Below are 25,433 nucleotides of genomic sequence, written 5' to 3'. Positions count from 1 at the left end.
TGTGGGGGATGTAAGTGAATAGCAGCTAAGGTTCTCAAAATGTTATTATCTACTAAAAGCCCGAGGAGGAGGCACAGGGCTCCATGGTTACTCTTCATGTCTTCTCTTTGGTTGTTTTTCAAGGAGAGCTATTATGAGAGAGGAAATCCGCACACTTCCAACTGCGCAAATGTGGATTTTAGTAGTTGGTAATTTATTGCGGGGGTTTAAGCACATGTTTATGCCTCGATACCTGGATCCCTCATGTTCTCAGTTTGTGTGTGTGTGTGTGTGTGTGTGTGTGTGTGTGTGTGTGTGTGTGTGTGTGTGTGTGTGTGTGTGTGTGTGTGTGTGTGTGTGTGTGTGTGTGTGTGTGTGTGTGTGTGTGTGTGTGTGTGTGTGTGTGTGTGTGTGTGTGTGTGTGTGTGTGTGTGTGTGTGTGTAAGCATACGTCTGCAGTACTGTACAAAAGTAACACACACACACACACACTGCACAAGCAAGCAATTTGCTCTTCCATAAAAAGAGAGTAATTCCGTAAAGACAGACTGTGTCGCTCCCTCCTGTTACTCATGTGTGGCAGCTGGTGATGAAAGGGCCACTAGGCGGTTTAGGGGTTTCACTTAAGCCATTTCTCTGCTCAATTTATTTAGTGTATCACAAGAGGCAGTGTGAGATGGTTGGCCTCACAGTTTTTAGCAACCTGTAGCAACTCATTGATATAGATGGAGGATCAGTGCCTCGCCTCCAGCAGCCACTTATTCTCAACACGCGGTAAATGTCGGTAATGTGTGATTAATAATCTCCTGAGATTTTTTCAACCGACACGGCGGCATCGACGAACATACGGAAGAAGCAGCTATAGTTTCTAATTTGGTTGTGACATACTGTAATGTAGCCCCGTCTAAAAGTATAATTATGGATTTATTCCCATTTATTCGACTCCAGTAGCCAAGCCACATCTTGCTCTCCTGTTCACTTCGACCTCCATCCGTCATTCATCGTGTGTTTGTTGAGCTCCTTCAGGGCGAAACCTCTCTGCCTCATGCCACTTCCTGCTCGTCCATCATTCAATTACTGGAGGACTTCCGGGTTAAGGTTCAGGGGAAAACCACATTTCTGCCCGCCACAGTGGTTCTCTGTACTGTATGGAGAGCAGAAAAAAAAGCCCTTTTTTTCTCCATTTACAATTTGGACACTCCAATTTGGAATTCACGGTGCAAGTGCAGCTCAGTCAACCTTTGCTGCGTGATAAAGGTGAGAGTTTGGGGGGGGGGGGAATCCATTTGAGTATTTTTCTTTTTCAAAAAACATGGAGTTCGGTATATGAGGAATTGGCCAAGGAGTGAGGGGGCGGGGGGGACAGAGCAGCTCCTGAGATCAAGGTCGTATCCAGGCTTCAGTATTGGCATTCTCCTCAGTGTTAAAGTGATTCTCCTGGTGAATAGTGTTTTCATTCCTCTCCTGAATGAGATTCACAGGAGCATGGAGAGAGAGAGAGAGAGAGAGAGAACGAGAGAGAGAGAGAGACATGAAAAAGAAAAGAGAGAGTAATTCCCCTTCTCCCTCTCGTTCTCCCTCCTTCCTGCCCCCTGTTCGTTCCACCTCAGACATACAATAGGGAATGAAAATACAGCGTGGGATAAACAACTTTTCTTCTTCGTTTTTTTTTTTATCAAACTGTAGAAAAAGAAATAGACAATTTCATTCAACTCTTCATCCCCGAAGCAGCTCAGTGTTCTATCTGCTCGGCAACATCTCACCCCTTCAGCTTGAGCTGGAGAGAAAAAAAAAACTAGCCAAGAAGGTGTTTTATGCAAATGAAATGCTTTATTCTTGATTAGATTACACGCGCAATAATTGTCTTGTGTGATTTATGGGTGTAATTTGTGGCCTCAAACTGCAGGAGACGAAAAGCTCAGTTGCCATGGTCTGCGCAATGAAAACATTGCATCAACACAAGAAAGGACGTCCGCTATAAAATCCACTTCAGTAGGAATACATCACATTAGGAAATTACCTTGTGGACGACATAGTGTTTTTCTAAGGATTTTACGGTAGATAATCAGAGAAAAAGAATTCAGGTGAAACTCTTTTCCAGGAAATAAACAGTCACAGTTGCGAGTGAGAACAGAGGCACTCACCAGCTATAAATGATATTCACTGCAACTAGATGTTACACTAGCACCAGGATGCTCCGTTGGCCACACCTCTCCCTCTCAATGTTCTAAGCAAGATTTAGCCTATACAGTGTGTGAGTGCTGCACCAAACAAAGAACAGAGAAACTGGAAAATCACAACACACGCGTTGAGAGTGGGACATTTTCGCATCCGGACCCCATGAGTCCAGTTGGCTTCATCTTTTTCATAGAAAATAATTGTTGACCGCTATATTGATGCTCATGAACTCGTATATACGGGCTGATCGTTAAGGTAGAGCGAAGGGATGAGACGTTTGATGGAAGAGTTAAGAGAGGAAGGCACAAGCCTCCGGGTGACTCCTAAACGTTGCGAATATGCTGTGGTCATCGCCCTGTAAGGCGTTAGGGTGTGGGACCGCCCTATTGGAAAATGACAAGTGGGAAATAAGTCACTTGCCCCGTCTCCAGGTACCGCCTCAACTTTACAGCAGGTTCATCTCAACAAGAGCCCTGCCACTGTCACCTTCTCTGCCTGACATCGATCTGTGACGCACTGTATATCACCACCCCAATCCAATTAGTTCTGTTTCGCTTGCAACGCAGCTCACTTGAGTCGTCAAAAATGCACATTAATATATCTCTGACAAGCTGCGATGGACCGTGCAATCTGCAAAATGCACAGAGAGCCAATTTAGGTGGACGTGACGTTTTGTTTTTTTCTTGCTTTAAAAAAAAGAAAAAGAAGAATAATCCTTTCCCCCCCTGGCATTCGGCATTTCTTTGTTTCACTCAGAGTAGGCAGAAACTCACCTCGTGTACCGCTTCTGTCTAACTTTGTACAGGCTGAGGAAAATCTGTAGCAGAGGACCAGCAGCAGCAGCAGCAGCGTTGGTGCGACCATGAGGTCAGAGGCCTTGTTACTCTACTTCACGCTACTGCAAATAGCCGGGGCTGGCTTCCCCGAAGACAGCGAGCCTATTAGCATCTCACACGGCAACTGTAAGTATAAACTTCTTTCTTTCTTTCCTGGCACTTCGTCATGCTCTCCCTGCACTCCTTTTCCCTCTCCTCTTTGTCTTCCGCTTACAAATCCCCCCCCCCCCCCGTCTGTATCTTTGTCACTCCTTGTTCTATCCTCTTGCTCCTCCGCATCCCTCTCGACCCTCGCTTCCCCCTCGCGTCCCCCACCTCCTCCTCCACTCAATGCATTCTGAAGGCACGGAGTGTAATTTGGTGCCCACTCTTTCAAACTGAGGGTCTTGAAGCGGCATTTGAAACGGTGCCCACCCAACATCAAAGGATAATCTGCTGTTTTTCCGTTGGAATCCTAATGCTCTGTGTGTGATAGTGTTAACGCTGTGGCGGGCTATGAAGATACAGTCATTGCCTTTTCTCGTTCTACTCTCTCCGGGGCGTAATGCTGCATCTCGGGGGCCAGGGGAGCCGAAGCAGGGGCCAGCCGTTCTCACAACGTGCCGCTCCCCCGTCAGACTATTTTATCCAAACCAAGCACTTTCAGCCAAAGCCACAAACAATAGAGCGGCCGCGCGGTACAATGCAGCACATTTTTAAGCCAACAGTTTATGATCGCAGGAGGAGCTCCGCCAACCATTGTGGTCTCATTCTCATCCAGATAAGATACATGGGCTGACATTTGGGCTTAAACCCATTAGACTCCTGTCATAACCCTAAACTCGTGAATGAATTCATTAATATAGTAACTACAGTTATGTATAATTTTTTTTCTCCTCTCCTTGCAGACACAAAGCAGTATCCAGCATTCGTAGGCCACAAACCTGGCAGGAACAACACACAGCGGCACAGACTGGACATCCAGCTCATCATGATCATGAACAGGACGTTGTACATCGCTGCCAGGTGGGTGATGATAGCCGTGTCTGTCCGATGTTTTTTAAACTTGTGTTTTCTCCACACCGAGGGGATCCTGAGAAAATACTGTTGCTCTTTCAGACATGGAGTCGAATTTGACTCCACTACTTTTCTGTGTGGAGTAAAAGAGCAATCAAACTAAGCAAGAACGTCTCTACAGGGATCATTGATCCCTTCCATCGCCCCTTCTCACATTGCAGCTGCCGAGAGAAGTTGATTTTCAGCTATGAACGATTCTCATCAATTGCTGCCAGTTGGGGATTGTTAACATGCGATCCCTTCTTAACTCGATAATGGCTGAGGGCTGCGAGAGCCGCAGCAGTCGGGCTATCGAACTGAACTGTGGAGCCCCGCTGTGCTGATTTCTCTTAAAGTCTGGGGGATTAAGCAGGCACCGATACGGAGCAAAGTGTTGCGACTGGAATTTTTCATGTGGACTTTTTCTCTCATCACCTCATTGTTGTTCTCTATTTCCGTCTCGCCCATCTGCCTAAACCACTTTTGCCTCGAACAGTGTCTCCGAAGGCTTGTGCCCTGCTTTTTAAACATCCAGGCAGACTCACGGACTCACACAAACACACGTAGCCACGCATACCAATACAATTGAAAGCTACAGATGAATTAAACATGGACCTTTTTTTTTTTAGAAATGACTTCTTGTTATGATCTACATTTAGGGTCCCAGTGAACCACCCAAACAGCCTTAAAGCTCATTGTGTTGCGGATACATTGCAATACAGGAATAGGAGAGAAGCTGTAGACCTTTTATCAGACGGCAGCCCAGTTGCCCTCGCAAATCGATTCGTAAATCTCCTTGTTTCTTTCCCCGGCTGTTTTCTTTCCCCCTACTTGTCTGTCACCTGCCTTTATTGCTTTCAGACTGTCTGTCAGTCTGTTTTGTTCACCTGTGTGTCTATATTTGTGCCACTCTCTCTCTGAGATAATATGGATCAATTACAGCATCTGGAGCCGTGGAGAGAAAACCGACATTGATTTTGTCTTCTCTCTTCTCATCAGTAGTTTCGAAATGTTCTTGTTGCTTCGCCTCATGGCTCTGTAAAAACAGTCCGGTCCCTGCCCAAAGTATCAACAGTCGGGGCGCAGGTTTACCCGCCATGGAGAATAGAATGCGCAGTGTAACTTTAAGGTGTTTTTTTTTTGAAAAAGTCTTAATAAAATAGATTCTTATCTGCTTGTTCTTGCTCTCGTTGCTGTGTGCCATCCAGCTAATTGGGTGGAAGGCTTGATTGGAAAGTGTTGAAAGCCACAATGGGGGAATTTCTTTGTTTTCCTCCCAAGCATGTCAAATTAAATGGCTGAGGGAGGCTGCTGCCTCCAAGGGCCACAGCTTCGTTACATATCTGTGGTCATTAAAACAAGGTGTGGGGGGTGTGAGGAAGGAAACTGAGTGAAGGAGAGAGCGTGTGTGTGTGTGTGGTTGTGTGTGTGTATATGTTAGGGGGGACCGGAGGCTTTGGTCTGCCTGTTGCCCACCTGCTCCACATGGGGCGACAGGGGCCTAAGGAATGGGGGAGGGACAGGGTTTATAGGAGGTGTGTGTGTGTGTGTGTGTGTGTGTGTGTGTGTGTGTGTGTGTGTGTGTGTGTGTGTGTGTGTGTGTGTGTGTGTGTGTGTGTGTGTGTGTGTGTGTGTGTGTGTGTGTGTGTGTGTGTGTGTGTGTCTGTGTGTGTCATTGTGTGTCATTGTGTGTCATTGTGTGTGTGTGTGTGTGTCTGTGTGTGTGTCTGTGTGTGTCATTGTGTGTCATTGTGTGTGTGTGTGTGTGCGTGTGTGTGTGTGAGAGAGAGAGAGAGAGAGAAGGTGTGTGTCGGCCAGTTTAGTATGCTGACCAGTTGTCACAGGGATTTAAAAGAGATTTCTTGCGTGTGGTATGTGGGCTGGGGGCTGTGTGTGTATGCTTACACATTTGGGATGGTGAACATGTGTTGGTGCGCCTGTGGGCGCGGGTGCTACAGCCCATGGTCATGTCTGCAGCCAATTCTGCACGTGTGTGTGTGCGCCTGAGCTTTTTTCCACCTGCTGCGTCGGCCCCACACTTGTACAAAGCAGACGGGACTTGTGACACATGGCCGGGGGTATGTGACCCCTGAATAACTGGAATGTCCGCCTCAGATTAGACCGTGCCGGATGACCGCCATTGATCCTGACACAGAGACGAATGTTGGAGTCAATAATCATGGACACAGAGTGTCGACGCGTGCACAAAGATCCACTGCCACTAACAGGATGTCGATGAAGACATGTCAAAGTTGAATGACAAACAGTTTAATGCAAAGAGCGCGGAGACAATCACCACTTCAGAAAATCAATGTGAATGCGAGCCACAACGAAACAACGAACAATGCTGCAGGGAAGAAAAAAAACTAAGCAACATCAATGGTTGCTTTTATGACGGTTGTCCAGTCAAATAACTTGTTTATTCTGGGGCCAGCATCACGCAGCTTTGCCATCATGCCGCTAGACGAGTGAGCCTCAGTTCTTGGTGCGCAGCTTGCAGATGGCCACTGTGAATGCAGTCCAAAGCCGAACACTGTTTCAGGCTGTTTTTTGAATGGCTCCTCAGTGTATTAAATCCCTCTGGCTCTCGCTTTGTCACTGGCAAGGAGAATCAGAAGATTTTTAAACTACGAGCTGCATGCAAACGTAGCAACTGATGAAATTGTAAATAGACAAAAGTGGCTTAATCCATAGAGGGAAAGTGTCAACTCTTTTGGCAGCAGAAGAACTCGGCAACAGATGCACTGGTTGATAATTCATCTGAAGTTTTTTAGCCCTGAATGAAATGTATTGATTTGGTGGAATCAGCTGCTCCTTTTACAGCCCCGTCTCAGCCGCTCTGTGTGGGGAGATTGAACAAAATGGCCTCTGTTGATGAGGTCACATGGCTTTTTCCAGTATGCGTTAAATATCGTTACGCCTCTTAGACTCCTATTGAATGTTGATTATGAATTCAGTACATGACTAGTTTAGTCTCTTAACATTCTGAATCGTATTCCATGACTCAGTTTCCATTAGGTGCATTATCCAGGGCCCCAGCACACGGCACGTTTGTTAAGCTTTAAAAAAGACATCTTTCTTTCTTTTCTTAAATCACTCTGCAAACAAATGAAAAAAAAAAAGTTATTTATGAATCATAGCAAGAGGTTTTTTACTTTTGAGAGTGCCAAGATGCAGTTTGATACATTTTGATCGTAGTTATTGGCTGTTCATTATCCATGGTAACCGGGACATGATGTGTATTAAAGTATGGGTAATGAACATGAATACCTCTAGACGCAGAACGTCGGTGTCTGCTGTGCGTCTGCTGTGCGTCTGCTGTCATTCGTGTGTTCCGTGTCCAGCAGCAGAGTCACGTTCAGCAAAAGCAATAAAGTGTTCTTGATGCACTGAGAGATGGACACAGGAGGATTTTATAGGGACCGATATTTCATGGTCAGGGCACACCATGCACCGTATTCAGAGGGAATTCATCATAGTGCAGTGGGAGATTTATCATTCTGATCTCGGCAAAAAAATATATCAGTGTGCGTGCGCGCGTGCGCATGTGTGTGCATCTGGGTGAGTGCATGAATGTGTAGAGCTGTAACCAACAAGTCCTCCAACCTGAACGACCATTTCGGTCCTTTTGTCCCTACTACCCTTTGATATGATTAATGAGTGCAACTGCTGGAATAGCGCCCCGACAGCAGCAGATGTACCGGACCTCCGTTGTCATGGTTACAATAATAGCTTGCTGTTGAGCGTATAGAACGGTCCGAGCTTGGTTTGGTTTCGGCAGAAAGCTTACTGACTATGTTGAGGAAAAGATGGTGGTTTGGCTTTAAAAAAAAAAGTGCTTTCTTAAGAATAGAGGACGTTTTGTAGTCATGGTTACAATAATTGACATACTGTACATGATAAAAGAAACATGATTGACTATTGGATTTAAAAAGGGAAATGAGAATGCGGACTTCTAGTGCGTCATCCAATTTCCTCCTTTGCTGCAATCATAATTGTTACGGTGGCCAGAGGTCGCCTTATAATAATATGTAACCGTGCTTAGTAATAAGCTGCTTGCACAGACGACCTATGGCCTCATTTTTTATAGGAGGAACGACCGCCTGTAGCCATAACAAGCCATGACAACTGATTTGATGGAAGCCTGTTGCCATTTAGCGTCAGACAGATGTATGCAAACTGCAATCTCTATTCTTAGACTTGGGAATATAAAGCTCATAGCTGTCAGTACTAAGGATGCCAGTCGAAACAGTTCTCACTTATTCAAGTCTTATTTGTCCAGTTTTGGTACTAAATGTGTTGGTACTAACTATATTTGCTGAGGTCTGGGGAAAATTTGATGGTGGCAGAAATCGAGGAGTCAGACTGTTAGACAGGCTATTAATGAGATAACGGTTTCTCCAGGCTATCTAAAGTGCATTATTCGGAGATAAAAGCCAAGGTGAGCGCCCCCAAAATGTTAGTGATAGTCTCTCATCGCTGAAAGTGTGTTTGTCAGGCCAGAATGTGGATGTTTAAAATTAACAGTCTGGGTAACCTTGGGTTGTCTGGTTTCTTTTTTTTTTTGCAACAATGCAACGATCTTAGAAATGAGTACAATGTTAAATGTGGTGCTTGAAACTTTGCAAATGAAAAAGATGATGTACGAAACTGAAATTTTCCTTTGAGGTTAGGATAAGGGTTTGAGGACATGAGGCGAAGTCCATAAATAACTGCGCGTGTGCGTGTGTGTGTGTGTGTGTGTGTGTGTGTGTGTGTGTGTGTGTGTGTGTGTGTGTGTGTGTGTGTGTGTGTGTGTGTGTGTGTGTGTGTGTGTGTGTGTGTGTGTGTGTGTGTGTGTGTGTGTGTGTGTGTGTGTGTGTGTGTGTGTGTGTGTGTGTGTGTGTGTGTGTGTGAGAATGTTCTACTGTATACGCCGCTTAGCGAGCATGCCCCAGGTCTCTCCACATGCAGGGCATAGTCGCCATTCCTGGCCCTCAGTCGGCCTTTGCCATGGTTACACCATCCACACTCTGTTTACACCCCTCTATGAGACTGGGAAGCATGGGAACCAGAGAGAGAATGTGAGTGTGGAAGAGAGAGAGACAGTGTGGGAGTGGAAGGACCAAAATTTGTGGCTGTCATTAGCACACACACACACACACACACACACACACACACACACGGTCAAAATCCAGATTACCTTCTCTCAGTTGAGTCCTCTGGAACAGTCGAGCCTCTGTGGCCGCTGTTCTTCGCTGTCGGGTCTCTTTGGGTCTCGCAGTGGAGGCCACTACAGTCTCCATTATTGTAGCTGCACCAAATCCTGTTAAAACCCACTAATGACGGGGATTACACGGTTGCCTCCTCTCCCTCTCCCCGCTGCACCATACGCGACATTCGACCACGTCCACACTCTGAAACAAAGCGTACAGCTGCGGTAAACGTAATCACCTGAATTTAAAGTTGGAACAAGTATCCAGTTGGAATATGGAAATATTTCCAAAGCTTTTAACTATTTTTTGCAATCCATTCAACTTTTCATCCAACATCAGAAAGCCTGGCAGGAGTAATCCATGCACTTGAGTTAGTGTCCTGTTAGTATAACTGCAGGAACTTCAGACTTTGGTCAGTTATCATCCAGAGCCATATTTGCATGCTTGGAGGTGGGTTTTTATTTTAGGGGTGCAAATTCAATCACAGACTTTTTCCGTTATATATTGGTGTGCACAGATTATTAATTCACGAGCACAAATGAAGTAATTCAGAAGTACAAACCGCAAACTTGACAGCAAGAATTATAATTAAAACGAGACTAGTGAATCAATAAATACTCAGAAAATGATATTTTTCTTGCAGTTGTTATGCATTAAGGCCTAATTGTGCAATACGTGTGAATATACTCTGTACTTACCCCACTGAGCCAGCCACACACACAAGAACACACTCATATACAAGCACACAAAAGGAAATGTGGTGAGAATGTAGAAAACCCTAATGAGAACCTCAACCTTCAAAAAGAACAACCTATCTCAGCTTGGGGGTGAGTGAACTCTGACTTGCTGTATTTCATGCCACCACATCACCGAGGGCCTCTTGATGCCCTCAGCCCATTCAGGGCCCCAACACTCCCTTCACAGCCCAAAGGTGCCTGCTGGCTTCCCCGGTACCCCCCCCCCCCCTCCCACTCTGTGAAGAGGATTTGAACCAGTGAAAGCCAAAACAACGTACAATGGGCCCTCCTCCACCACCCATGATCCAGTTATTAAGAGAGAGGAATATGGGCGAGGAGGGTGACGAGAGAGAAAGGGTGGGAGGTGCAGAAGAGGGTGGACGCACAGGCATTTAGTTTTGGGGAAAGAGGGGTGGTGGCACAAGGTGTGGGGTGCATGCTAATCACATTCCCCTCTTTTCTGCTACTGGAATGCAAGATAGTTTGACAAAGACCCAGCAGATGGACCAAGCCGGCCTGTGGTCACCCCCCAAAAGAAATGCGCTGTTATGAAAACGACATTCTTCCACACAAAGCGCCAGTGTTTTCCAGGCCATGCATGGCTACATGTCCGATGGAGACCCTCTATGTCACTCTGTTGCACTCAGTCTCACACTCTTGCCCGCTCTCAGTTGGTCCACTGTCTGGCCTCGATCTTTCAGCTCTTTCTCACTGTCTGTGCCCATCTTTTAACAGTGTCTCCGCATTAGTGTCTGAGAGGATATTTGCATACCTTCCATCCTACTCATGCATTTTTTTGTCGCAGAATTTCGGGAAGTGCGAAGCCCACGCCAAGTGATTCACATTGACAGCCAATGTTCTGCATCCATCGGTTATCAAGGGCTCCTGTTATTGCCTTTTTCCTCAGAATCTTACAGTGTTTTGCATTTCATCATCAACACCACATCCTCTATAGATTGCCTTATGTTTTCTGTGACACGACTGCGATCATCAGATGAGTCTGGACTCATAGATTACGGCTGAGAGAGAGAAAGTAATGGGAAAGAGAGTGACGTGCAGCAAAACATCTCCGGATGGATTTTTTAGTAAAGTAGGTAATTTGTATCCACGTAAAAGGCATGGGGGGGGGGGGGGGGGGCATTGTTGTTCCACCTTTATGCCAGTAGCAAAGGTAGCAACAGACGGAAACCAATGTCAGTGCGAGAGGGAGAGCCGCCATGGTGCGACAGGATGCCGAGGCTGTTGTTTATTTTGATCTTAAATCACACACTGGGATGCAGGCGATAGCAGCAATACAGCGGGATCTCTGTACAAAAGGGGCCGAGGATACCACATACCATGAAAGGGACGGGTGCATGCTGGTGTCCAGCGACATGCACAGCAGCTTCAGCAGTGGCTGTGGTGGTGCACACCTCATGGAGGAAAAAGAAATTATCATAAAATGAAATGCGACACTGCCTCTCTGGGTCCTAACTCAGTCAACATCTGAGCAGACAGAAATGATCTTTAGTGTCGGAGTGTGTTTATAGCGTCCATAAATTCTTTTAGACTTCCTCAGTACATTCATGGGTAAATTGCAAACAGAAACTGCTAACAGCTGATCTGCTGTAATAATAATGGGGCCAAAATATGAACAAATGTAGGGCAAAAATAGATAAATACACAGAGCTCAGGCATTGGCATACATGTAAACTCTCATCAAGTTAATTTTCATAGGTTATTACATACGCGGAAACCATCAACTTGCCTTGAAGCTAGGCAGTCTCTTTTAAGACCTCAGCTTTACTTTGGAAAATGTTCCAAAATAACACATATTAACTAAAATCAATTTGTAGTTAATGACCTAATAACATTCAAAACCACCAGTGTAGTCCTTGAAGACCCTGCCTCTGCTTTTCGTCCTCTCCTTTCCACCGCGAAGTTAGATGTGACTCGCGCACCGGCGGGGGAAGCGATGTCATAATATGAGTTCAGGTGCAGCGCTGAAGAGGGTAAAGGGTGCATGTGCGTGTTTGTTTGAGCATGTTGGGGGTAAAGGAGGGGGAGGGGGTGTGGTGTCCCTGCACATGTGTGTGTGTGTGTGTGTGTGTGTGTGTTTGGAGAGCTGGTGTTGACACAGACACAGACCGCTCCATTGTCTCCGTCCATCTCCAGTCAGGATGTTTGAGGGACGCCTCATCGCTTGGCTCCCTCTAATCTCTGCTGGAACCAAAACCCCTGCGGCTGGAAAGCCTCGGCCCTCGAGGACGCAGTCGGCACCGGGACAAGAGAGGCACAGGACAGGGAGAGCAGCCTGGAAGGTTATGGACGAAAAATAATGGCGCAGTCAATTACACATTGCTCATGAGCTGTTTTAAAATCGCAGGCAGTAAAACAACCCGTGGGATTACACCAAATCCCCCAAGTAATCCTCTGATTTAATGGCTTTTGATTCAGCATTTGTGTTTTACTATAGAGTTTTAAGTTTAATGCAAAAGATAATAATGAATCAAATGGCCGAGTTGCTGAACTTTGGACGACATAGCGGAATATTTTAGTGATATAATCCATCACTGTTATCACCCATCATTTTCCTTTTCTTCTCTGTCCGTCGTCTGTTTTATGGTATGGAATCTTTTTGTATTAATCTTTGACAAATTACAGTTGCCGTTTTTTAATAATCAAACTTACGTCAGCCCCATGACCTGAGTGTGTCCTGTTCCACTGGAAGCAAGGTGAAAAGAAACACTGAAGGACAGAAGGGGCCATTCAGGAACCCTGGAAATTCAATCCAGATCAATTAGCTGGAGAAGTGCAATGGCAGTGCGACCAGAGAGCCGTAGTGAAAAGCATTTTACAGTGGAGTTTTGCGGTTTTGGCCTGAAGTACTCAATTTTTAGTCATGGCAGACTGCACAGTGACAGGCAGCATCTGGTATTTGCCGGTGCAAGTGAACTTGAAACTAGAAAGGGCATAGGAAGCAGCTCAGTGACCTAAATCTGACCTTCTTTCCTCTTCTCCTTTCATGGTTAAATAATTAATGACATTTTTGATTTCAAAGAACAGGTTTTAAAAAATAAAATAACATTTAGAAATGTAGTTGATGGACGTGTCTGTTAAGGTCAAGAACAGATTGACTTTGAAATTAGCTGATGTCATCCATGAAGATTGGATAAGAGAAGTGAGCTGTTTTAAAAACTAAGTGATTTCAAAATAATTCAAACTTTGTTGTTTTCAATTTTAAAAATCGGTATTTAACCATTCATCCAAGATGAAAGATTGTATTTGCTTAAGAGATCTTTGAAAAGATGGTTGCGATATTATATTTTAAGTATTTATTGTCCTCCTATATATCTGTTGTACATTTCTGTATCAGCTGAAAGTGAATATACTTCTTTTAGATATGGTTCTGTGTGTGTGTTGCAGTGATCAGTAAGCCAACGGCTGTTCAGAAAGCGTACGCTCTGACATGATGTGTTATCATTTTGACCGACTTTAATTTCAGTGTAGACATGGATAGAAGGAGCGGTGACGGAAAACAAAACCGAAAAACATATTTTGCTTTTCCCACGGCCCCGTCAGAACTGTGGTCGTCTCCCACCAAGAACGCGTTACCGCTTCCTTAATTTCGACTGCTCGCAAAGATTAATTATTCAATTTAAGCACCGCGGCTGATAACATACAGTAAGACTGGGTTTTATCCTCAAGGAGATGGCGGTGGCCCCCAGGAAAGCGATATAAGTGGATTCATTTCAAGATGTCTGTTCCTCCAAAGACTTTATTAGATTTAGTTAATGAGAGAGCAAGGCGGGCTGGCTGGCTGAGCGCAGGTTGGGGAGCTGGAACGTAATTAAGCCGCGAGTCTGACGATGCCACTGTTACGCACTTTGATTAAAAACACGTCCAACAGCTAATCTCCAACAAATTAAAGCAGTTACATCGCTTGGCATGATCACCTTTGGTTCTCCCTCTTTTGCATCCCCCTTTTCCTTCGGTCTCCTCCGCTCACACCACTTCCACACCTTCTGCCCCCCACCTCACTGCACCCTCCCTCCCCCCGCCGTCTCCACCCTAATTCTCCACGGTAAGTAGGTGTAGCGACATGCCTGTTCAACCAGCCGGTCCGTCTGTCTGAGATGTAGTTAACCCTTATGGGTTTTATGTCTTCCATATGCCCTGCTGATTCCTGTGTGACTGGACTTTGTAATAAAAGAGAAGCCTGTATATTTCCAGGCCAGCACACATAAGTCTTCTTGTCTGCGCTATAATGAGTGTTAGTATAGATTTCCTGTGGCTCAAACACTAGGCTTAATTGACCTGAACAGCTCTGAGTGACTTGGCACCTCCCGTCTCAACCTTCCCCTCCTCCCTTGCCCCCCCCCCCCCCCCGCCCCTCAGGACCTTTCTCTGGGACAAAGAGGCTTTTGTCCCCAGGCCTGCGCCACAGCTCTCTAAACCTTTGTTGACTGTTTCTGTCTGACAGAGCAAATAGCTCTGGCCCCCTTTTGTTTATTGTCATTTCTTGAAGTTTGAACAAAGTTTATACAAAGCCCCATTTTTCTGACGTTGTTTGCTGCCTGCAGGGGGAAAACAGAGTTGGGGAAAAGAAATGGGTTTAATGTTTGTCGAATTTTTGACTGTCTGCCGTTGTCTGGCCTCTTATCTTCTCATCTCTCCCCCTCTCTCTCTCTCTCTATGCCTCCCTCTCTCTCTCACCTTCCCTCGACTGCATGCAGGGATCACATATACACGGTGGACACAGACACCGCCGACAGTGAGGAGATCTTCTTCAGTAAGGTGAGTGAGCCGCCCGTCCCCTATCCAGGACGCGTTGTTCTCAGCGCGCTGTGACCGACAACGTCACCCTGATAGCCTGGCTCCGAGGGCCACTGTGCGTTTACGTGAGCCCGTGGGCGTGTGCGTGTCCGCGGTGACGTGTGCCTGCCAGCAGTCTTACTCGCCCGCTCAACGGTGTGAGCTTGGCGTGCTCGCCATGGTGACCCCGTTAAGAAGATTATCCAATCAATCAGCTAGCAGAACGCCTGCGTCATCCATCCGCTCATCAGCGGGACAGCGGAAGGTCTGATTGGTGCGCGCCGGAAGCCGTGAGGACAGTAGAGGAAGTCAGTTGGGGAAGTACAGGTAAAGGAGGATGGAGGGAAATAAGCAGGAAGGAGAGGAAGATCCCATTGTACATCTTCAGATTATGCAACAAGCATCTCATATTTACATATGTCCCGCTCTCCGTTTCACTCCAAACACTCCTCGCTGGCATCACTTGCCCTTAACATAATGCATGCAAACAGAATTCAAACAAGGCCACCCTCGTGTACACAGCAATCCGCCATCCCTCCACCTCATCCACTTCAATGTCATCGCCCGACGAGTGGGCCTTAATGAGAGCAGGGTGCAGATGAAAGGCGGGTGGGAGACGCGCAGATTGATTGATGGGCGGGGGTCTTTAATCAGCGGCCGAGCTCCAGACATGTTGTACGACAGTGGCGAGTGCGCGGCGGTCTGAAGCAGCGGCTCAGAGCAGACCCTCAGGCCGAACAGGGCAGGGAAGGAGAGGTGTGTGTATTTGTGAATGTCTGTGTGTGTCTGTGTGTGTGTGTCTAGATATAACCTAGCATTGACTGATAAGTGTGTGTGACAGTGAAAGGGGGTGTAAACGTTTGTGTGTTTATAGTTGATTGACAGGTATCGGTAGCACTGACCCACAGGCCAAGGCAGTGTGTGTGTGTGTGTGTGTGTGTGTGTGTGTGTGTGTGTGTGTGTGTGTGTGTGTGTGTGTGTGTGTGTGTGTGTGTGTGTGTGTGTGTGTGTGTGTGTGTGTGTGTGTGTGTGTGTGTGTGTGTGTGTGTGTGTGTGTGTGTGTGTGTGTGTGTGTGTGTGTAAATGGCCAGTCATCCACAGAAATGAGCTCTGAGCTCCGATGCTCTGAGGTGGGACTCTGTTCTGACCCGCGGTCAGTATTGTATTTTCTCTTCTACGCCAAAGATTTCAAAGTTCAAGGAGGTAAACTGATTCTGATCAGCTCTCGGGAATAAAGTCCCTCTCAGAGCAGGTGCCTCATTATGGGAATCAATGATGGAGAATCTCAGATGATGATTATTGATCCCAGCATAGATTGGTTATTGAGCTCTATAGCGCCTTCGCCGCCCCCCCCACCCCCGCCCCCCCTCCTACCTACTTCAGTGTTTATCTTGTTTGCTCTCATTCTCTTCTTGACTTCCATCTATTTATATATTTTTTTTCTCCAGAAAATGACATGGAAGTCCAGACAGGCAGACGTGGACACCTGCAGAATGAAAGGAAAACACAAGGTAGAGAAAACACACACACACACACACACACACACACACACACACACACACACACACACACGCGCGCGCGCACACTTGCACACACAAACGCTGCATCTTCAGTAATTACACCTTAAATGCATTTATAGAACAAGTGTCACCCTATTATTCACAAAACACTTCTTTAGTAAATCACATAATATTATACACGGCAGACAAGCTGTAAAAGATGTAATTTCACACAGCTTCTCTGTCTCGCTCGCACGCACACACAGACGGGAGAGAGTCTGCAGGTGCAATGACACACTGCCTGTGTTTCATATAGTTTCTGTAATCACTGGCGGTGTAACTGTACTATATGCAGATTTATTGTACAGTTCTGACAAAACAAATTGAATATTAATTGCAGTATTTCTCCGGGGAAAAGCATTGAATCTGCTGGAAATCTGTCTTAATGTTCCGAGAGGAAATGGTGGATTTCACGACGGCGTGCTTCTCACTTATCTGCAGAGCACTTCATGCTGTACTTGAAACCAAAGAAAAGAAAGAGCCACATGTGGCTTTCAGTGTTGTGTCACCATGAACCTCTTTTTCTTCTTTTTCCTCTGCCGGCTTGTTCTGCCTGAAGGACGAGTGTCACAATTTCATCAAAGTCCTCCTGCAGCAAAACGACGACACCTTGTTTGTTTGCGGAACAAATGCTTTCAACCCCTCCTGCCGAACCTACAAGGTAGGGACGTACTCTCATATACACGTGCGCACACACACACACACACACACATGTCTTTGGCGCTCTTTTCGACCCTAGTGACGGACATTCACCGATATTGTTCATACAACAGTCTGTTTAATTCCCCCCCCCCCCCCCCCCCCTTGGCCTCAGCCCTCCGTTTGTGCACCACCCTCCAAATGCAGCATTTCCAGATGCATAAAAAGGAAAATTTCCACAACGCTCTGTGAAATGAGTTACAAGTAGTGTCCCATTTCCAAGGAAAGATTTTGACCCCTACCCCTTGCAGCTCGAGGTGTGTGGGTGGGGGTTATTTGGCCCTTTCCACTTTTGCTTTGTCTCTTTTTCCCTCTGTCACACACTTCAGCACAGAGGGATATTTTCCAACCCCAACCATGCGGGAGTTTAGGGAGGTGAGCTGTGGAGTGACGGACATAGATGGATGACTTTCACATCTCAGCAGGCCCTCCTCCTATGTCTTTATCTCCAGGTGTACTTTGACACGCTCGATTTAGAAGCGGCGAAACCTATCTACCTGGCTCCTTCGCACACGCACCCTCATTCGCTCCCACTGAAATATGCAAGTGAAGGCGCAGTCTTGAAATCTGATTCCAGCCTTCCACCGTAAACGGATGCCTGTCTGGCAGTGTGCGTGCGGGCAAGTCTGGAATAGCTTCAAGATTCCATCCGGAGAAGCAAAACCAAACCTTGTGAAGATGCATTCTTCTAATGATGATTTAGGTCAAGAAAGGGAGCAGGTGGACGTCAAGATGGCCAAAGGGGAAATTTCACAAGAAGTTAGGTAGAGAAGCAGATGGACATATAAAAAAAAAAAAAACATGCACATATTTAACCCACAGATTGAAAGTTAAACATTCAAAAGCAGAACAACTGTTTTCAAACTTCTGCTCAAAATGTCCTAATTTTTGTCCTTCCCTTGAGACATAAATGAAAAGTATTTTTCTTTTGATACTTTATTCAAAAGTCCTAGTGTTAGGACTTGAAATCTCACCACTGAAAACATTTCAATTGGTATATATATATATATATATATATATATATATATATATATATATATATATATTTTACTCTAACACAAACATGTTGTGCATGTCTAAAATCTGACTCCAAACCAAATATATATTTTTTCCAGTCAACTATCAAGTATGTAGTTTAACTGTAGAATAAGCATGAAGACAGAAGAAGAAAAATAAATCCGATGTAAACAACATTGCTCAGGCAACAACACAGCGAGGCGGAGGAACAATCGGACAGAAAGACGGACAGGAGCATAAACAGAAAGTCTCAGCAGAGGAACTGTCCTGAAGGATGTTATTGTTTGGTTTGTCGGGAGGTGATGTGATGGTCACAGCACACGGAGATGTTATCTAGGGGGCCTGTGGGGGAAAACTCTCCTGGCTTTGGTTCACTAGATCTGTTTACCAGAAGAACAAGACATCTCCGCTCCGTTGCCTTTGCGGTTCAGCATGCCAAGCACACAGAGTGGACGTCTTTCAATTCGCCGACTCCGTCCTGCAGGGAAAGTGGAATTTATGTCTCCGCATTCATCAGGCGTGGATAGCTTTTATAGCCACTCCGGTTATGTTTTCAAGGTTGGCGCTTTGGCTGTTACTGCGCTGATATTTCTGCGAGTCTGGTAGAGTTAAGGGCAAATAAGGGAAAGTGTAAAGTGGCCATGCATACACACGTGTGTGCCTCCCTATAACTCCATCATACTTTACAAAAATGCATTCAGGATGGACACTAGTAACCTAGCCTCACAATGAATTTGAAATGTTTGTCAGGAGAGTAATTAGGTTATTTTGTGGAAAGCAAAACATTTGCCTGTAACAGTATGATAAAATACAATTTCTTTATTCAAGTGGTCGCTAATAATTAAGTCAGTTTAATATGCTTGCAGCGGGTCTTTCACCTAAGAAGTAATCTCCCTGACTACACTGAAATAATTTTAGTTGAATACATTGCTTTTTTAAAATCTGGAAATAATTGAATCAATATTCCGTGGATCGACTCTGATCAAATGTAAAGGCTGACAAAACAGTGAGATGTTGTAACCGTTTAAAGTGTTGTTAAAAAAAAAGTGTCACTAATCACTTACACACAAACAAATGCAAATGCACATTCAAATGGCCGGGCATGTGTGTGCAGGCGCCCGCACAAACACTGAAAACTGTGCAAACACACTGATATACAACACACACACACACACACACACACACACACACACACACACACTCTGTCTTGCAGGCAGGCTGGCAGACTCTGGGCAGATACCAGGCCTTTGATGGCGTGCTGGACTCATCCACTCTGCTTGGTCAAAAGTGTATCGTGTGTGTGTGTGTGTGTGTGTGTCAGTGTGTGTCAGTGTGTGTGTGTGTTTGTGGTTAAATCCACCTTGGCCACAGTTTGCCTCTCCATCTCCCCAGTGTGACAGCACTGAAAAGAGCTTCTGTTTCGGGGCCAGCCTCATCCCACATTAATCAACAGCGCTGCGAGGGCGACTGGGAGGGATGGAGGGGGAGCAGGGGTGTGTGGGATGTGGGGGGGGGGGGGGGTTAGAGGGGATGGGGGCGGGCAAAGGGGGCAGGGAGGGCACCCGCCCAAACCAGCATCACGCCACATCGTTTTTCTGTTCCAACACCTTCTCTCTTCATTAGCCTCTCGTTATCCTCCCTTCCCCTTTTGTTGGTTGTGTCAACACTATACACACACACTGATACATACATGCATACATGGAGATAAAACACAGACGGACACCTTGGCAGCCATGTCGCCGTCCTCGTCCTGGGCGCCTACACAGCACCCCAACTCTTCTCTTCTCTCCATCCGCCCTCCCTCCGGGCCTCCTCCCTCCCTCCTGTCCTGCCAGCCTCAACTCCTCTCCCCCTGCACTGCTCCCACCGCCCTGCCACCTTTCCCTCTGTTGCTTTTTCCCATTGTCAAACCCTTGCTGTGCTTTAATAATAAACGCCCCATCCAGCCAGGCTGATATATGACTGGAGTCAGTTTCATCGCCTGTTGCTGGGCGAAGTGGGGCTGAATCAGCGGGGAGTCTTGGAGGCACTGGGTCCCAGGTGATGCCCCCTTGATACGGTTGGACAGAGATTATTCTGGGAAGTTTTCATTTTTGCTTTGCTTCATTTGTTTGAAATATGATTAATGCACAGGGATCTATTGTCATCAACAACACATCCACATGTCTTCCTATGTGGCATATTTTTTTCAAAAGATATTTTATTGCCTAAATGTTCATGTCAGAGAAAGACAGTAGCTCACAGTGTAAAATGATTACACCAATTATTGGATATAGTCACATTTGTGAAACGTTTGTTCACCAATTTCCCCGACAGAAGATCGGTCATTTGAGAAATTGAAGGCTCAGACAAATGAGGTGCCTGCTCCTTCCTCCGTTTCTTTTGGCAGCTGCGGAGGCTCCAGTTTCCTGGTGGTCCGGGAAAGAGTTCATCCTCCCAGGGCTCAGAAACAGGTTGCAGAGAAAATGGGGCCATGACTATTAATCTCCCGCCGAGATGTGTCCTTGTTTGGTTTACACCACCATTTCTGGCCCAGGTGTGAACTTGTGCACTTGACCTTTATTGATGGAACTGGTTCGTGCAGGTTGAAACATGGGCTGCATAGAATTCGTGGGGACTCGACTCCGCTGCGAACTGCTAAATATCCAGCTCAAAATGCCGGGATCGGCAAAGGGAGGATTCAAGGATTTCTTTTTTCTCCTTTGTGATCTGTTAGCGGCTATACCCCTTTCTGACAGATTATTAAGAGGGCTATTTCGGAACCACTGTCGCTTTGCACCCCTCAGCAAATACGTTCTTCGCTGTGCTTATTCTATAAGATAAACAAGTCGGTATTATTTCGAGGAAGCGGCCTCTATAATAAGTGGAATGCTGGGTCAGTTTACTCTAAGTGTGTCCTCAGTCAGATTTCATAAATCCGGGGGCAGTGGTGAATAAAGCCTATAAAAGGGTCTTCATCAAAACCACTTAAACGCAGACGTAGAGTGTGTCCCTCACCCTTGGTACTGAAGCCGATGCTGAACCAATTATTACACTCCTGACGGGCATGTTTTGCCTCCACATTGTGTTTGTCTTATTAATTAGCATATAGCCTATGGAAAACACAGATGAGCTGCTGTAGTAATTAATTCATCTAGATACACCGCACCCCGAGCTAAGGTTACTGTACAATTGTCGACTGAGCCTCAGTGGATCCTGACTGAACAGTGCTGACAAAGTGTGACGGCCCTACTGTTCTTCTCCCGTTTCTTTGAGTTGTGTTTCCACAGAGCTGAAGCAACTCTTTCATTTTCCGCGAGCGGGTGGAGGTGACAGCATAATAGGGTTTTCCCCGGTAACAAGGTAAACGAACCCATCTGGCTGCGTAAACATCAAATTACTTTATGGTAATGTTTGAAAATGTTGTGGCAGTTGTATGGATTGCAATCGTCCCGCTCTCCGAAAATGCGGACTGTTGCTTCAGACAAGGCTAACGGCGCGCAAATTCAGCACTCTGCCGTTGTCTCTCCGCACATGCCAGCTTGACGGGAGGCCGGGGCCGTACGTGTATCAGGGGTCGGGGCTGGGAGTGTCTTCCTCCGCTCAAACGGCAGGAACAGATCAGTGACAGCCAGCCAGGCCCAGTGGACAGAGGTCACTGCCTCGAGGTGAAATCGAGGAGATGGAGGGGGGGTGGGGGGCGGCTGCTGTGGCGTGAGAGATATGCGAGTGTGTGTTTGTGATTCGTCAGAGGAGGAGGGAGTGTTTGTGTTAGGCAGCCGACGCTGAATCTGCTGACGTTTCCAGCTTAACCGAGTCGCCCCGTTCCTCTGTATACGCCCAGACGCTGTGATTCAGTGGACGCACCTGACCTTCAGCGACTCGCATCCCTCATGATTACCTCAGCCTAATCTATAATTACAGTCTCCCCTGTCTGATAACAATATATATTTTCAAACCAGCTTGCATCTATATATAATCATCCTATAATTTTTCTTTTTTAAAGATGTAGAAGGAATGAGAATCGAGAAACACACTGCTGCCGGTGGTTCTGTGTTTGTTGTAAAAGGTCACTTGTAATTTTCTCTGCCAAATCAGCCTCAACAATTTCTCTGGCAGGCTTTTCCAGCATTGCGCCAGAGTGTGTGTGACCTTTTCAGTGGGCAGATGATAACCGTTTCCGCCGAGACAGGAATAGAAAACAAAATGACCTGTTTAGAGACCAGAAAGGGCGGCGTAAGCAGTTTGCAGCGTTGGCGAGCTACGCTCGTCTTTTGTCAGGAGAAAGGGAGAAAGTGAGGGGAGAGATAGAAACTCGGATGAAGAAGAAAATATGACTATATATTATGAACTCTGCAGACAAACAGTATGTTCAGTAATCTTCCCCGACCGCAGCCTCTGGCCAGTGCATTGCGGCTTCTCTTTTTGTGTGTGCGTATCCCTGGTCGTAAGCCAGGGTAAGAGAGCATCCTACCGTATGGCGTGCTGGGAAGACAAGCCTACCCATGGTGGCATGATAGTGACCTTTGCCCACATCGCATCCTCCGCCATGCCCAGCCAATCATACCAAACTGGGCAGAAAACGAGAAAAACTGAATTGCAGTTCAAAGAGGTCATCCCACTAAATCCTACACAAGACCGTGCTTCTTTAACAATGGACAAGGGCTTAAAATAGCTCACGGAAATGGGACCACTGAGTGCCTAAATGACAAAATTAGCTCTAAGTTTGACTCTAATACTCTCCCAGCTCTGAGAAAAGGCCATTTTAACATTGCCTGGGTGAAGAATTTAAAGTAGGATCTCTGCTGAAATGAACCAAATCAGGGGACAAGTCTCACCCGAGGAAAAGCTCCAATCACAAGAGAAAGTTTGGGCTGCAAAATACAAAATAATGACTAATGTATGATCTACCGTTTAAAAACTACTGTGCTTCAGTAAAAAATTCTCACATTCTCTGCTTAGGGCCATGTGCTCACCCATTTCTTTTTCCCCCCTCTGCCCATTTATTTTATTTCATTTTTCCTCTACACGGCAAAAGCGCAGACTTCAGAAATCAGGGCACAGGAAGGAACCACATGAACGGGTTAAAGATCCGTCTTGAGAGTTGTTCAAAATCTTCACCAGTTCAGTTGAAGGATAAAAGATGGCAGGGGGGAAAGCAAACCACATCGACCCATAACGCAAAACACGTCGCTGTGGAAAATGTCTGCCTTTTTTTCCCTTTCATCTCCATTCATGACAGTTTCCCAGTTACTCCCATCTGGGCTGCTTCGACAGCTCCCAGCAGGACACCAGTGCCATCAACGGGATATTAGCTCAGATCAGAGTTAGATGGACACACTCCTGGGCTGGGTATCACAAACTGCTTTTATCTTGACTGCACACCTTTATTATTTTTTCCACTCAAACGTTGTTTTTTTTCAGCAATGCCTTCAGAATGCATTGTGTTGACACTTGAGCTCCATCTCCCAGATCTTTTCCTCCAACTGGGGACATTTCCCAAAGTGCATTGTTTGACAGCCCTACATTGTCTTGACCCTCTGTTGACCTTTTGACCTCACTTGTGACCCTAGTTGGACACCTTGGAGGCTCAGGGAGAGGAGATCAGCGGGATGGCACGCTGTCCGTACGATGCCAAGCATGCCAATGTTGCCCTCTTCGCAGGTAAGATAAAACTCATCTGTCTATGTCGTAAACTGACAATTATCACTATTAGATTTAGCAGGACTGTGATTTGCAAAACTTCAACCCCCGTACAGTGGCTTAATATTAGTGTAACTCATCACTCAAGTTACCGCGACTTGGCAAAAAACATTCATCCTAATTTTTCCCCTTTGTGCACTTTTTTTAGAGCTAGAAGGGGAAAATGAGTCTATTTGAGTTAGGGGATTAGTTGCAGTTGTATTTAATATTGTTCTTAATACCCTTAGGTTTATTTTAATGGCGGTACTCTGACGACATGTCAAAAACAAAAAGCCGATCTGTGCTACATGCACTACAGCAATCAAACTTGAGGACAGGTTTTGCTCTATGTGGAGAATCTGCTGCCTATTCTGGAAACGCAATCAGTATTATTTTGGGAAAAGAAAGAAAAAAAACTGAATCGTCTGTCTCTCACTTATAATGTCTTTGTCTCTCATTTACTGTCCTTCAAAACTGCATGAGATCAAAAATAAAGTCACAAACCGATGGGACCGTAATGACTCAGCTTTCCATTGGCGTGGCGCGGCTCCCTCTCATGCAACTGAGCCGCGAGCTGCTAAAGACGTCCAGTCCCCATTCGTATTCGCTGTGAACCGATTTATGGCCGTATCGATGAGCTGTCCCCGCCCGCCTAGAGCCGAGAAGGAGGGTATACGCGCAGCTTGACCGGTTAATGTGTAGCAGAGCTGCTTGGAAAGAGCTGGAGGCACTGAGTAATCAAGAGGGTTTCCTCCGACTGCTGTCCTTTCAATTATGTAGTTTGAGTTTCCACTGTGGTTATAGCCGAGGCAGGCTGAGGTCATGCCGGTGGTGGATTGTGTTCGCGACGCGCGCGCGTGTGTGTACGTGCACACGAGTGTGTGACTGTGGGTTTCTCTGGTGCTCTCCGTGAGACGGTGTGAGTGCGGCGCTCCGTTGAAGAGTGTTTTGTGAGAGTGAGCAATTACAAACGTGCGACAAGTTTAAGTGTGTATAGCCTGTTTGTTGTCCATCAGAGAGTCTCTCTGGTTTGTGTGATTCATTCATTTTCCAGTGTCTGAGCCATCTGAAACATGTTTGTGTATCTAGCCACAGATTGCAGCAATCTCTGAGTGGCTTCATGTGTTTCCCTCTTGACTGTACTTCACTCTCTTCATCTTTTTCTCTTCCTTTCTTCTTCCCTCTCCATCTCCATCGTCCCTCCCTATTGCCCTCCCCGTCTGCGTTCCCCTTTCCAGATGGCAAGCTGTACTCGGCCACCGTAACAGACTTCCTTGCGATCGATGCGGTCATCTATCGTAGCCTGGGCGACAGCCCGACTCTGCGCACTGTCAAACACGACTCCAAATGGCTGAAAGGTGAGTACGGGACACACAAACAGTGTCCCAGCAGCGCAGGGAAGCAACAAGCTGACTGACAAGTTACAAAAACAAGCCAGCTTTGGGAAATGGATGCCTGGCCATATGTCTGTGTTGTTCTTGATTTATGCTGTATGTGTCTGTGCACCTCTGTGTATGAAGAGCAGGAGCACTTATGCTAATGCCACACGCTCTGTTTGACGCAGTCATTTCGCCAACCTGTTCCGATACAGTTGATGTAGCCAGGAAATTGCTCTGCCCCGGGGAGAAACAAGCACAAGTCCGGCCTGTCAAAACCCAATAGAGAGATCCTGCTTTCCTCGCATGCAGATTGTTTTGCTGATGTGATGGATGATATATGGAGGCACTCAAGGCTCACAGTCGG

The 25,433-nt window shown here is 46.2% G+C and overlaps 1 protein-coding gene across 3 annotated transcripts in view; it reads left to right on the top strand.

Annotated features, from left to right (window-relative positions):
* Positions 1–25,433, top strand: part of sema6a (sema domain, transmembrane domain (TM), and cytoplasmic domain, (semaphorin) 6A) — a 101,171-nt gene that overhangs the window by 39,880 nt on the left and 35,858 nt on the right. For all 3 annotated transcript variants that reach the window (XM_035640216.2, XM_035640219.2, XM_035640218.2), the window contains exons 2-8: positions 2,963–3,119; positions 3,881–3,998; positions 14,676–14,736; positions 16,203–16,265; positions 16,873–16,974; positions 23,582–23,672; positions 24,929–25,048. In XM_035640216.2, the coding sequence (XP_035496109.1) occupies positions 3,020–3,119; positions 3,881–3,998; positions 14,676–14,736; positions 16,203–16,265; positions 16,873–16,974; positions 23,582–23,672; positions 24,929–25,048 (655 nt within the window). In that variant the 5' untranslated portion in view covers positions 2,963–3,019. The remainder of the gene's footprint in view (positions 1–2,962; positions 3,120–3,880; positions 3,999–14,675; positions 14,737–16,202; positions 16,266–16,872; positions 16,975–23,581; positions 23,673–24,928; positions 25,049–25,433) is intronic.

The sequence above is a fragment of the Scophthalmus maximus genome, chromosome 19, assembly GCF_022379125.1.
Source record: "Scophthalmus maximus strain ysfricsl-2021 chromosome 19, ASM2237912v1, whole genome shotgun sequence".
Classification (NCBI taxonomy): Eukaryota; Metazoa; Chordata; class Actinopteri; order Pleuronectiformes; family Scophthalmidae; genus Scophthalmus; species Scophthalmus maximus.
Note: the sequence above shows the minus strand (reverse complement) of the source record. Positions and strands in the feature narration are given on the sequence as shown.